Here is a 14586-nt window from a genome sequence, read left to right on the forward strand (position 1 = left end):
GATCGGACTGCAGCCTCCGGTAAAACAACTGGAGGGGGCATGTGTGTGTGTGTATGTCAACAACTCGTGGTGCAAAGATGAACAGACTGTATACAAGCACTGTTCTCCAGATCTAGAGTTTTTACTGCTGAGATGTCGCCCTTTCTACATTCCACGGGAATTTACCTGTGTATTTTTAGGCGTGGTCTACATCCACCCGCGGGCTAACTACACAACGGCACTCAGCAACCTCTATGACGTCATCCTGATGCTGTTTTCATTGTCGCTGGTGATTTCAACAAGTGTAACTTACGGACTGTACTAACAAAATATCAAAAGCATGTGAACATCCCCACCTGTGGCAAGAACATCTTGAACCACGTTTACAGCAACGTGCATGGTAGACTTAAGGCCGCACCCTGCCCCCCATTTGGAGACCACAGACCACATCTATTTGTTCCTGTATCATGCCTACAGACAAAAACTCAAGTAGTCAAATCCCATCTGCAGACAGGTTCAACTGTGGTCACCTGAGGCTGAGAACACTCTACAGGACTGTCTTGCAATAACTGACTGGGATGTGTTTAAAGTTGCAGCCACCACTGAGGACTCTTCCGTGAACGTCAATGACTATGCTGAGTATGTGTCTGGGTACATTAACACCTGCACTGAGAACATTGTGCCCACCATACAGGTTAGGAAGTTCCACAACCAGAAACCCCGGGTAAACAGTGAGGTATTGCAATTGCTACATGCACGCTCTGTTGCTCATAGATCCGCTGTACAGTACCGACTGAAGAAGGCCATAAGATCGGCCAAAACACAGTACAGAGAGAAGACGGAGGGATTCTACTCTACTGCTGACCCCAGGCATATGTGGCAATGTCTGGACCAAATCACAGACTTTAGGTCCAGGCCCACCAACACAATCAGCTCCCCAGACAGCCTTCCAGATGACCTCAACGCGTTCTACATCCGCTTCGAGTCATCAACGCCCCCCAATATTGTCACCACACACGCACCACTGAACTCCACTCCTCACCACCTGTCATTTCATCAGCCCAGGTACACAAAGCCCTGAGAGGAATCAAACCCCGCAAAGCTGCAGGACCGGACAACATTTCTGGGCGGGCCCTCAAAGTGTGTGCCGACGAGCTGGCTGAGGTTCTCACTTCCATCTTCAACATTTCCCTCAGACAATCCACTGTTCCCACCTGCTATAAGACCACTACCATTGTCCCCCTCCCCAAGAAGAACCCACCATCCTGCTTGAATGATTACAGGCCAATAGCACTCACGTCAAGCATTATGAAGTGCTTTGAGAGAGTGTTGCTGTCCCACATTCAAAGCAGCATACCAAACACTACTGACCATCTGCAATATGCCTACCGAGCCAACAGGTCTACCTCAGACGCTATTGCCACTGCGCTTCATGTCTCCCTCTCCCACCTGGAAAATAAGAACTCTTACGTCGGGATTCTGTTCATTGACTACAGTTCCGCCTTCAACACGGTCATCCCTCACAAACTCACCCACAAACTTTCATCCCACGGACTACATCCAACCCTCTGTGGCTGGCTTCTGAACTTCCTGACTGGCAGACCTCAGTCTGTCAGAATTGGAAACAGGACCTCAGCCAGTATTACCACCAACATTGGTACCCTGCAGGGCTGTGTCCTCAGCCCAATTCTCTACACCCTGTACACCCACGACTGTGTCGCCTCCAACCCCAACAAAGTAATCCTGAAGTTTGCTGACGACACTGCTGTGATAGGTCATATCACCGGTGGAAACGAAGTAGCCTACAGGAAGGAGGTGAACAGTCTGGTGACCTGGGGCCTCATGTACGAACGGTGTGTACGCACAAAAACATTGCGTACGCTATGTTTCACGCAAATGGTCAGATGTACGAAATGTGATTTGAACGTGAGAAAGTGCGTACACCCACGACACCTTCACCTCTGGCGTACGCATGTTTCTAATGTGTTTTCGTCAATTAGCGACACTTAGAGGTGATGCATTGAAATTACAACTATTAAGATATCCTTCACGCACACATTGTACACTGTAAAAAATGATGCTGACTGAAAGTAAATGATACTCAAAATTGTACTTAAAATATACTTAATAAAGATAAGCCCATGCTGTTTCTAAATATTTTCATGTTCACTGAACGTACAGTTTTACACTATAAACTGAACTCAATAATCTCATCAACATCTACTTAAATTTTCTATATTTCAGGGTAACATTTGTGAATTACGTTGGGAGAACTTAATTTCATTAATTTCAAATTAGAAAGAGGAAGCAATCTGCAAAACGGGCACCATTATACACTTAGGATTTAAGGTAAGTTTCTCATCTCCTTTAACATGTCAAAACATAATTTACATGTAAAAGATCATTGTAAGAGTATATTTGCAGATTATGTCCGCATTAAAGCCACTGGCTTCATGAGGTTAACGTTATTTGGGCTCTTGTTTGACTTTTTGGTATAACCCCAATTTACTGCTCATTTTATCACGTTAATACCCTTAAACGTCGTGCTTTTTTATGCTTGTATGCACCTTAATCAGAGAAGTTTACCTATATCGCTATATATGAATATGCTTTTATCTGGATAAATGTAATTTGGGATGTCCTGATTCGAAGCCTGGCAGTTAGGTAGCTAGATGCTAGCGAGATTAATAGCTAGATGAATAGCAGACATCACGCAGAGCACAAAGCATGTAACGGCCAGAAATATGTGTACTGTCTCTTTAAGGGAGCGAGTTGAGCGCGCGTATGGAATATTGTTTTTTTAGCTTTCTGCCGTAGACCGAGTCAGACCACTGTTCTTTATTTTATTTCTGTAAGTAACGCATTAAATGAGCTTTGGACAACTCACCAGTTCATGTATAAACAGTCAAGTAGTGCTGGAGCCCAGGTTTATTTTGGTAAACCAGCAAATAAACGGACTAAGTGGAATACCACCAGCGCGAGTATTAAGGTTGAACTAACTCCGAAAAGCAAGCAATACAAGCATAGAATTAGACTGAATAGATCTGTTTTTATGGATCGGTCACATTGTCCCCGATACCTGATCTAGAATTGTTTCAGATATTATTATCGGAATCGGTGCATCCCTAATATTGACACATGTGCACGTTTTACATTCAAGCTCCGCGGCCCCCCTGCAATAGCTCCGCGCCCCACCTAGGGGGCGTGCCCCCCACTTTGGGAACCACTGACGTAACCCATCACAAATGGTTAAACTCAATAGCTCATTAACTCGTCTTTAGTTCGGTCCTTTTGTGCATGTATGTTGTAATTCACAAAAATGTGCCACTAGGACCAGCATTAAGAAATCCTATATAAATACAGGACCCTTAAAAAGGCCCTATATTTTATGTTCTTTGTTTTCTCATGATGTGTAAATATACTGTATTTCCCAGTTATTCCCACAGTTCGTGCCAATTTTCTGTTGATCTCCGTTTTATTTAATCAATTCAGTCAAGGGAGGAGCAGCAAGACGTATCCGAGGCATAATGAGTTGTTTGCACAAGGTAATTGAACACTACATTATTTTGTTTTTTTGTAGTGTTTTATTACAACCACTTTTGTTTCCACCACTTTATAAATGAGATGTGTACTTTTTAAAATTTGAAGAACCTCCAAATTATATTCTTGGAATAACTTAAGTTGATTCCTTTACATTTCACAAATCCCACCTCCGCCAAGTTACATTTATATTACATTTACATTTACGGCATTTAGCAGACGCTCTTATCCAGAGCGACTTACAAAGTTACCACTGCTGGCCCTTAACCCTCAATTGATCACTTGTATAAAAATGAGATAAAATGTAAGTCGATCTGGATAAGGGCATCTGCCAAATGCCATAAATGTAAATATAAAATTTACTGGTGGGCCGTTAACGGCGGTCGTTAATTTGATACTCTTATCGGGCGATATAAAAATTATCGCCGTTAATCTATTTTTAAAGTTGGGTTGGGAACTGGGTCAAAATGGGTAAACAAACTAGGATGACTTTCAACTTGATAGTTTAGCTCGGCTGTATTCCTAACCAAATTGCACAGTAGGGGCGAGAACGAGTTTTTAAACCTGTGAATTACAAATCGTACGTGTTTTAACATGGATGCAGCCACGAAGTCGCCAGGTTTGCTTCATGGAAAATTCATTTTTAGGAACGTAAAGTGTTACCGGAGCGGAACTCGGAGCGGTCATTTTCTGCATGGTCCTAGTGCTAGGACCATGCAGAAAACCCAATGATCAACCCAATCATCACCAACCCAATGATTCGTAAATCCTTATAAACTGCATGGTTGGGATAAGATTACAATATAGCAGAGTGCGTGACGGGTGGCTTCTTGGTAAGCAACAAAATTTAAGCATTTAAATAAAAGCATTTGACATTACCAGCTTAGAATAATGAATGTAAAACATGGGTAATTGTTAAATTACTTAGGAAACAGCAGCTACATGCTCAAGACGTGGCTGATGACCCTTTGTAATCCACAGACTGACCGGGAGCGGAGATACAATTCTCTCCATTCTCACACCCGGTCAGTCATGGAGAGGGCGATTGGGCAGCCGAAAAGCCGGTGGCGCTGCCTGGACAGGACCGGGGGATGCTCGTGTATCGGCCAGAGAAGGTGTGTCGTATTGTGAGGGCATGTGGGGTCTTGCACAATGTTGTGCACAGGTATGCCGCACCCAGCAAACCCAGAGCCAGGACAAATTAATGCGCAGCACAAATGTTAACCAATTCTTTTATTGAGTCGCTGACGCTAGTGAGCGCATCACTGATATTTTTAGGTGCATTATATTATTCTGCCAGTGTGCGTTGTTCTGACCCCACAACATTTAAAGCTTCACAAACGCTGTCCCACTCAGACCTTTTGCGCTTTTTTCCGCACCTCTACCTCATTCAGGAGCGTCTCCACTTTCACATTCGGTGAAGTTCCACTTTTTTCCCCGTTTAGACATGGTTTGTGATAGATCAGAGAGCAATCTTCTCTGGTGCAGGGCAAATTTAAATTAATTTGCATATTTATAGGGGGGCGTGTCACTGTGTGCGCTCAATTCCACGTTGATTGGGATGTACAAAAGAAATGTGCGTGGATTCCGGCGTACACACGGTTTGATACATCCGGATTTTGTTATGCGTACGCCATTTTCTGGATTTGTACGTACGCCAATATTTAGTAAGAAATCCAAGTCTTTGTACATGAGGCCCCTGGTGTATGGACAACAACCTCGCCCTAAACACAGACAAGACCAAAGAGATGATACTAAAGAGAACTCATCAGCCACTATTCATCCGGGACTTTGAAGTGGAGAGGGTCAGCACCTCTAAATACCTGGGGGTCCACGTCAGTGATGACTTCACCTGGACACAGAACACCACACATGTGCTAAAGAGGACTCAGCAGTGGCTGTATTTCTTGAGGAGGCTGAGGAAATTTGGCATGTCACCCCAAATCCTCAACAACTTCTACAGCTGCATCATCGAGTCCGTCCTGACCGACGGCATTACTGTGTGGTACGCAGTGTTGAGAATAATGCCGTTAAAAATAATGTTACAACGGCGTTGACGTTGCGGTGCGTTACTATATATTGATATACTAACAGTAATCCGAGCGGACCGCTGCCCAGGCTAGTGAGGAGTAACAGATCTCGATAGGTCACAGTTCTCGGTGTAACACCCGTTTAAATTAACAAGTCAGTAAGCGATTGGCTAAGGCAGCGTTATGGTAGCCAATCAGAGCCAGTGTTTTTACATGCGCGCCAAAGCGCACCAGTGACACACCAAACAGAGAAGAGCACGAAATGGCGAGTCAGGAGTAAGCCGAAGACATATGAGCATTTTCAAGGTGGCGTATTTAAGAAAATACTTGAAGTTCCTGAATGTCTACCACACTGGGTATTTGATTTATTTAATTAAGAATAGAGGTTTTATTGTTAAGTTTACTTCTCTTGTGAACAAACCAGTCGTCTCAGGTTGAGAGAATTTTATTTAATTTGATAGATGTAAATGCACTTTATATAGTGTAACTGTTTACTTTTGCTTTTTTTTTTTTTTTTTTTTTTTTTAAACAAAGATTTAGGATTTTTAAGGATTTTATCCTGCACTGGTCTGTGGATGTGCAATAAATATCAAAAGTTTCTTTCTCATCTACCTTTCTTACCAAAAGAACCTTTCTCATCTACTCATTTCAACTAACTGTGAAAACTGCTTTTTCAAAAAATCCTTATTCATTGGCATATAACTTTTTTTTTTAAACTGTAATGCAAATAGTTACTTTTTTATTATAGAGTAATTCAGTTACTAACTCAGTTACTTTTTTGAACAAGTAGTGAGTAACTATAACTAATTACTTTTTTAATTTAACGTTCCCAACACTGGTGGTACGGCAGCACTACTGCAAAGGACCGCAAACACCTGCAGAGTGTGGTAAAAACAGCCCTCTCTGCAGAGCATTTATCAACACAGAGTCCACAGGAGAGCCGCCTCCATCATTAAAGACCCCACCCACCCCCAACATGGACTATTCACACTCCTACCGTCAGGCCAGAGGTACAGGAGTGTGAAGTGCAGAACCAGCAAATTAATTAAAGAACTCTTTTTTTTCCCACTGCCATCGGACTCTTGAACAGCTGAGCTGATTTCTACCCCACAAACTCTTTTTTTTGCACTGTCATTTGCACTACACTACGGGCTACAGCAATATATTTATTACTAATGTATCCCATCATTGCACAATGTAAATAATTTTGTAAAGAATTTTGTATTTTGTATTTACCTTGAGAGTATGTTTTTTTTTATATTTCCATAATTATTTTATTCATTTATTCTTTTTATTTCTTACTTTATTTACATTATTACATCCAGGGCAGACAGCAAAGTAGAAATTTCATTGTACAGGGAAGCTTGCTCCTTACTGTGCATATGACAATAAAGCTTTGAATCCTTGAATTGGAGATGTAATCAGCAGTCAGCTCAGAGATCACTCCCCTGGGATTTTGCACCTCACACATCACCAGCACATTGGCCTCCCTACATTTGCATTCATTAACAACTTTAACTCCTTTTCTTCCACCAGTGAACCACACTGCAGCCAATGACAAATTAGTCTACACATGCATAAAACAGACTGGGCCTTCCAATGAGAACAGTGCCATACTGAATGAAATGCAGAATACATTATCTCTGTTGAAGAACTGTGGCTGAGGGAACTCTCACGGGGTTGACTGACCTGCAGGGGTTTTTACATTGAGGGGGCGGGACACCTCGCCTGAGGGGGCGTTAGGTAACAGCGTCATTTTGTCAGTAACGGGATAATATAATTCATTACCTTTCCTGTCGTTACAACGCCGTTGACGTTACTGGTCATTAAAAGCAGTGCGTTACTATAAATTGATATACTAACAGTAATCCGAGCGGACCGCTGTCCAGTCTAGTGAGGAGTAACAGATCTCGATAGGTCACAGTTCTCGGTGTAACACCTGTTTAACTTAACAAGTCAGTAAGCGATTGGCTAAGGCAGCGTTATGGTAGCCAGTCAGAACCAATGTTTTTACATGCGTGCCGAAGCACTGAACATTTCTGAAGAGGCAGAAATGGCGAGTCAGGAGCAAGCCAAAGAAAAATTAGCATTTTCAAGGTGGCGATATAAACATTATTTAAGAAAATACTTGAAGTTCCTGAGGTTTTATTGTTAAGTTTACTTCTGTTGTGAACAAACCAGTTGTCTCAGGTTGAGAGAATTTAATTTAATTTGATAAATGTAAATGCACTTTATATAGTGTAACTGTTTACTTGTGCTTTTTTTTAACAAAGATTTGGGATTTTAAAGGATTTTATTCTGCACTGGTCTGTTGATGTGCATTAAATATCAAAAGTTTGTCAGGAACAGCACATGATCACCGTGTGATGCGTTTCACCTGCCGCTCATCGCCCCTCCCCTTTCGCACTATTTAAGCTTCCACCTCTATGTTCCGGGTTGCGAAGTATTGTTGGCATGCCATCTACCAAGCGTTATCTCCCCCTGATTGCTCTCCTGTGTTTTGACCTCTGCTCTCGTTCCAGACCTCGTCTCCAGCCTAGCCCTCTTGTACCTCCAGCCATCTGTCTACCCGGCGTGAACTCAGACCGTCCTGACTTCGACTACCGCACTCATACACTGCACACACCCTACGGAGTTATTCACCTGTACGAGTACTCCATATTCATTTCAAAAATAAAAACTACAGTACTCCGTAACTGGATCCGTGTCTTCCTGGTTGAATCGTTACAAAGTTTAACACCTTTCTGACCTACTCATTTCAACTGACTGTGAAAACTGCTTTTTCAAAAAATCCTTATTCATTGGCATATAACTTTTTTTTACTGCAATGCAATAGTTACTTTCCCTGGTAACGAGTTATTTTTATTAGAGTAACTCAGTTACTTTTTTGAACAAGTAGTGAGTAACTATAATTACTTTTTAATTTAAGTAACGTTCCCAACACAGAGGGAGTGATAGCAAGGCCATGGCAGCTAACGGGGGTGCAGCAGTGTTCCACTTTTCTGCATGCACTCTTATAAATAGGTGTTGCTGACCTATATTCTTAGAAAGTTAGCACAACCACGAGGGCTTTTGAAGACCAAAGAAAGGTGAAGGTAGTAAAGATGACATCTTGCCTTGGTAAAGAATTAAGTGAGATCTTTCAAGCTATGAAGAGGAAAATACTAATGCACATAAACACAAACGTATTGCCGTGCTTAAAACCAGCGTGAGTGAAATTTGCGCCTCTATCCTTTTTGAGGTAGAACTGCACGTGAGCTTTGAGTTAAGAAGTACTTAGTGAATTACAAATGGGTTTCGGAGATTCTTAACTTATGAACAACTATAAGAATGACGTAAGTTACGAAGAGTTTCGGGAAATATTTATAAGTATGAAGTTACGAAGTACTTAGAGTTATGAACGTTTCGGGAAACGCACCCCAGGTCAATATCCCCAGTAACTAGCAGGTCAACACCCCCCAATATCTAAGAGGTCAACACCCTCAGTAACTAGCAGGCCAATACCCCCAGTACCTTCAAGTTTTTTCAGACACCAAGGGCCCGACATAAGTCATTAGTGGCAACATAATATCAGACAGCAGTAGAGGCTAAATATAAACAGATGAAAGCAAACCTGGATGACCTATTTCAGATAAAGACAAACAAAATACACAAGAGCAGGGGAATGTCTGTGTTTTTAGAAATCCCATTAGAAAGTCATGAGTGAAGGTGTCTATTTAGCAGTGAAATATAATTAAGTGTTCTACCCTAAAGCTGAAAAGGCTAATGACAAATTCAGACAGTTCATGACATTCAATACCTTGACAACATTTTTTAAAATTTCATCAGCCTGTCAATATTCAACAACCATCTTCTGTTTCTAAAAACAGAAGACACCCTGTCAGACACCCTGACTGTGTGCTATGGCCAGCATTTCTGAGACAAGACACTAACAGGGCTCATCAGTCTGAAGCTGCTACCACTCCAGCAAGTGTTCATCCCTCAGCAGTTGAAGTGGTGTGGTGGAGCCTTTAAAAGAGACCCATGGAGGTGTACATTAAAGCCTACCTAGCTTGAGACATCATGATGAAACCACAAAGTGAATAAAGATTGATAGAGCTCATATCTCATGGGAACCCACGTGCACTTAACTCATTTGGTGAAAATTTTACGATATTATTATTTTCTAACTAATTCCAAAGTAATTTGGAAGGATCCATCAGAGTCAGAATTTTAACAGATGACTGGACATCATGGTGTTCAATCACCCAAGCCAGACTGAATGGCTGACCTACTACTACAGGTACAGGGTGGATTTTCAATGTTAAGTCTAAAAAAACACAAACTTTAAAAGCACCTGTGAACCCTGAGCAGAAATCCAAAGATGTGTTTATGCATGGGATGTACTTGGTGTGTAACATACAGGGATGCCAATTTGGCCTGGTATCACCATGGTTTAAATACAGTCTTAATCTTGGGCCGGCTTCTAGAGCACAGTGAGACCCAATACATGCTGATGGGTTTAAAGCTCCATCTAGTCAGAGCAGAGAGATATACATACCATAAAAAACCATGAGTAAACAGCGCTTTAGATCATAACCCATAATAGGCAAGACATACATGTGATTCAGGATGAAGGAGCTTATGAGCGTGGGCACATTTTATTACTCCTGGCCAGTGATGAACTGAGCAGCTCTCATCCAGATGGCAGTCCAGGGGCTGGAGTCTCAACTGTGCTTAAGGAAGGGACAGCTGGAGTCTGCCTGCCAAAATTCAAGGCTGGGTGTTAACGCACAGCCAGAGCTGGCAGACAGGTCAGGCTGAAGCAGAGAAGAGGAAGCGACGACATGGCTTTGCAAGCCCAGTCTGGGAAGGGTTTGATGGTAAACCTTTCAGGGCCTGCACATGGAAACAAACCTGCTAGACATGTGTGCGGGCAATGATTGCAACATGATAACCAGCGTACATGCATCTGCACAGGTTCTGTTGAGGTTTTGCAGGGCGGTTGACATTAAATAATGTAAATATTAATCAGATATACCTAACAATACACAGGACCAGGATGAGACCAAGAGCAAAATGTAGGAAAGAAAACAATTTTAGTACGGGGCAATAGCAAGTACCTCAAGTCTATAAAACATATGTTGCATCTGTCTTTCTAATGTGGAGAGTTACCTGATTAAACTGATGGACTACAAATAATACTGAAGTCTCAGCAAACACTGAATATACTACTGAATTAAAAAACTATTCCATACACCCATGTAAAAAAAGGAAGGCCTATGGAAGTCTATAGATTTTAGGGTGCATCCTGTAGCAGAACAAATGCTGGATATAAGTGATGTATTCACTTACAAGCTCCCTCTTCTGGGCAGACTCAGCTCCTTCTGTAAAAGAAAAGAAAGAACCTTTAGATTCAGTGGTGAATGAACAATGCAACAGTAACAATTCTGAACTGCTAATTCTAAATACATGCACAGAGAATCAGAAGAGGTATAAATGATGCAGAGAACCATCAGAAAAATGTAATATTCATAAGCTTCCACCAGAGGGGGCATTTGCAATAAATTCTAAAGTGGTATCGGTATCTGATTAAATTAGTTCAATACCCAGACAGTGCAACTAGGCAAACAAAGAGTGTAGCCTGTTAGCCGTGTATTACAGAATTATAAAAGATTTTACTGGAACACAAAATAGTCATAAAAACAGATGGTTTTTATTAAAATAAAATACCAGATAGAGAACTATATTCAATTAATTTTTATTCGGATTAAACTGACCACCTTTCTAGCACTCTTTTCCAAGGTATGTGAAATAAATGGATATGATGTGAAGGGATATGAATAAAATGTGCTCAACACTAGCCCTCTCCAAAATAATGAACCTACGCGTGGTCTACCCTGTGGCCCCGCTGTTTGCCATTCGCGAGCAGCATACACTACCACGTCGTCATTCCCACTGTATCTCCTATTGCTCGTTATCAAACAGGGCCCAGCAGTCATTAACATCCCAAACTGGTGACTTCAGAACCATTTCCATATTTCCAGTTCTTGCCATATTGATACATTATATTTCGGCCATTATATAATATATAGCAGGCCGACCTTTCCACCTCCATATGATACTGTAGCGCAACCGCAAACAGTGCAGCCTAACGCAGTTCTCAACGTAATGACACAGAACGAGCGGGAAAGGAGCTCAGCAGGAAGGCGCGAGACTGAACATCCATGATCAAGCAGAGCTTGCAGGGCAGTCGAATAAATGTATAAACACAGACATGGAGTCATCTGCAAATAATCTCTGTAAAAGAGGGTTTCCAGCACACTGACTGTGAAATGGTGGATGCTAGTCGAGTTAAGGTATGACCACATGAACAAACTGCACTCTGGGAACGAATCTACGTAGTAATGACAATACCACCACCATGTCAAAAACTTCCATAATTTTTGCAAACTGCAGTGATTTTACCTTTAGTGCAGCCAATTAAAATCTCCCAGTTCAGTCACTAAAGTAGACAAATCAGTTACATAAAAGATTTACAAGTTGGCAGGAAGTCCCTGCTCAGTTTTCTAGCTCCTGCTTACTCCACTGTGAGATCTACATCAAATCAAGCTGTGCTCATGTCAATGGACACTGCTGCCTCAACCCTCCAGTGCTTTCTCTTTGTCTCCATGCAGAGCTGCAGTAGAAAGCAAAGCTGTGTGACAAGAAAAACAAACTGGTGTTTTTTTGTTTTTTTTTCTTGAAAGGAATTGGAGAGTGGGATTCTAGACCCAGGTTACACACAGTTTAACATATCCTGATAACCCTGATCGCGCTGGAGATTTTAGCATAGCGTAGCATAGCTTAGGTTGGCATGTTTACTGGCTTGCTGTATTGCGCATGTCTTTACTAAAGACAAACTATCACGAATCATGGCGTGTGAGGCGTTAATCTTTTCAGCTTAGACTGAACTATTGGTTAGAACAGCTATCAATCACTTCGAAGTCGTCAGCTTCTCGTTTTTGCAATTATTGATTGGCCCACTACCCCTCCCTATTCATACCTTGCCAGGCAGAGATGTGAAAAGCTGTCATTCAAACCCACCAGCTCACTCCAGTCCAATAAAAATTACAGAAATGACCAATGTAGCTTTGCAATTCGAGAACAGATGATGAAAAACAAAACTGTGTGGTCACTGATAGGTCGAGAATTGTTTGTTGTTCTCATCAAAGAAGAGGATTATGCAATTTTTGCGATGACATGGGCAAGCAAATACAAATAAATAAATATAGCCGCAAGCGGCGATTGCAGATTCACACACAAAAAGGCAAAAAAAAGTTGGAAAATTATTCAACTGAGGAAATAAAGGCCCAAATGATCAAAACAAATTGTATTGGCAAAATGATTCCGATCATAGAAGTAAATCACATGCTGTGATTATCTTTGTGTGTCTGTGTGTTTTTTCATGTAAGCACTAAGGGCTTCTTGAGGCTTTTTTGTTTGGCTTGAGCCAAGGAATGCAGCAGAAGTAGAATTTTGTTTCTAGGCCCTACAGTGTGGAAGATATTGAAAAAACGATCATACAACTAAATCAAATGCTGAGATTAGCTTAAAAGCACTCACACACTGACCCAGGGGACTAGTCAAATAAATATACCTTTGGCTGAATTTGTCAGAAATTGTGAACATAGCAGCAGGAGAGCTCTAGCGGTTAATACTAGAAGTCCCAGAGAAGGGTCATGCCTCACATGTAAACACCACTCTTGAACCCTGTTCATTTAGCTGACAAAATCTGTCACATGTGAATCCCAAACAAACAAAAGAGTGATGGTTATAGTAAGTGATGGCTTACTATACAATAAAATAACACAAAAATCTTATCTTTGCCTGTTCATGATGCATCAATATGGGTTTCATTCTCATCCCTACACTGACATGTTCTCACTGTTGTGCCCATAGTAGGGAGGCCACTAGGAATGTCTATCTACCAAAACTTTGATGATAAATAAAGCAGGCAGAGTTATATAGAGGTTGTGTGTGAAATGTGAATTACATATCTCTGTCCTCTCTTATGTCATAACAGGATATATAGAGGCCATGTGTTGAGAGTTTGGATGGAAAAAATGAAGCTAAATATCAGTTAGCGTGTTGGAAATGGCTAGAGAAATGTATATGAAGCATATAGGTAGGTACTGTGTGAGTGTGTGGAAAGAAAGAAGCTAAATATCTGTATATTAGTCACTGGTTAATGGGTAGTAATGGCTAGTTAATAGGGGTGTCACGATTTCGATATTTAATCGAAATCGATCGAAATTATGTCACGATCTCGAGCCTCGAAGTCAAAAAGAGGATCGACGATCCCTCCCTCTAAGCTACGCAAGCACCCACGCTACGCAAAGTGACGCAGCACGCTACGCAATTGACACAGTGCATTATAGCCGACGCCACTAGTTAGCTAACCATGGCAAGTGCAGAGCCAGAGCTGGAGGCCGCTCCTGCTTCTCTTAAATGAGAGCACTGCGTTGGACCCTCGGTTCAAGTCTTTACCCCATCTGAATGACCCCTCTCGGAAAGAGATATTCAACAGTCTGGCTGAGAAAATCCTACAAAAGCATCCCACACAGGTATGTGACCAATTGAAATTCATATGATGTAATGTCCACTATTAATAGTGATGCTAATTTATCTTGTAGTTGAAATACTGATACATTTATAAATGTATATATATTTTTAAACTCAAGCCCCAGGGCAAGGGACCAGCCAAAACCCTGCAGAGGACCCAGAAACTGCAGTATCCAGTGAAGGCAGCCTCCCAGCAAAGAGAACCACACTCAGTGAACTGTTTGGTGACTTTTATAATACAGCCCCCACTACACCAACAACACCAAAATTATGGCCTGACGTTGTCAAGGAGGAGATTGAGCTATACAGGATGGCAAATGTCATTTCTGTGGCTGCAAATCCACTGAAATGGTGGAAAATCAATGAGCATTAGTACCCAAATTTATCAAAGCTTTCCAAACATTATCTTGCTGTGCAAGCAACAAGTGTAGCAAGTGAGCGAGTGGTCTCCACA

General features: G+C 41.6%; 1 protein-coding gene across 5 annotated transcripts in view; it reads right to left on the reverse strand.

The window, feature by feature from the left end:
- Nucleotides 1–14586, reverse strand: part of mast4 (microtubule associated serine/threonine kinase family member 4) — a 170165-nt gene that overhangs the window by 55509 nt on the left and 100070 nt on the right. For all 5 annotated transcript variants that reach the window (XM_077012052.1, XM_077012051.1, XM_077012050.1 and 2 more), the window contains one exon: nucleotides 10884–10915. In XM_077012052.1, the coding sequence (XP_076868167.1) occupies nucleotides 10884–10915 (32 nt within the window). The remainder of the gene's footprint in view (nucleotides 1–10883; nucleotides 10916–14586) is intronic.

This window comes from Brachyhypopomus gauderio, chromosome 7 (genome assembly GCF_052324685.1).
Source record: "Brachyhypopomus gauderio isolate BG-103 chromosome 7, BGAUD_0.2, whole genome shotgun sequence".
NCBI classification, from domain to species: domain Eukaryota; kingdom Metazoa; phylum Chordata; class Actinopteri; order Gymnotiformes; family Hypopomidae; genus Brachyhypopomus; species Brachyhypopomus gauderio.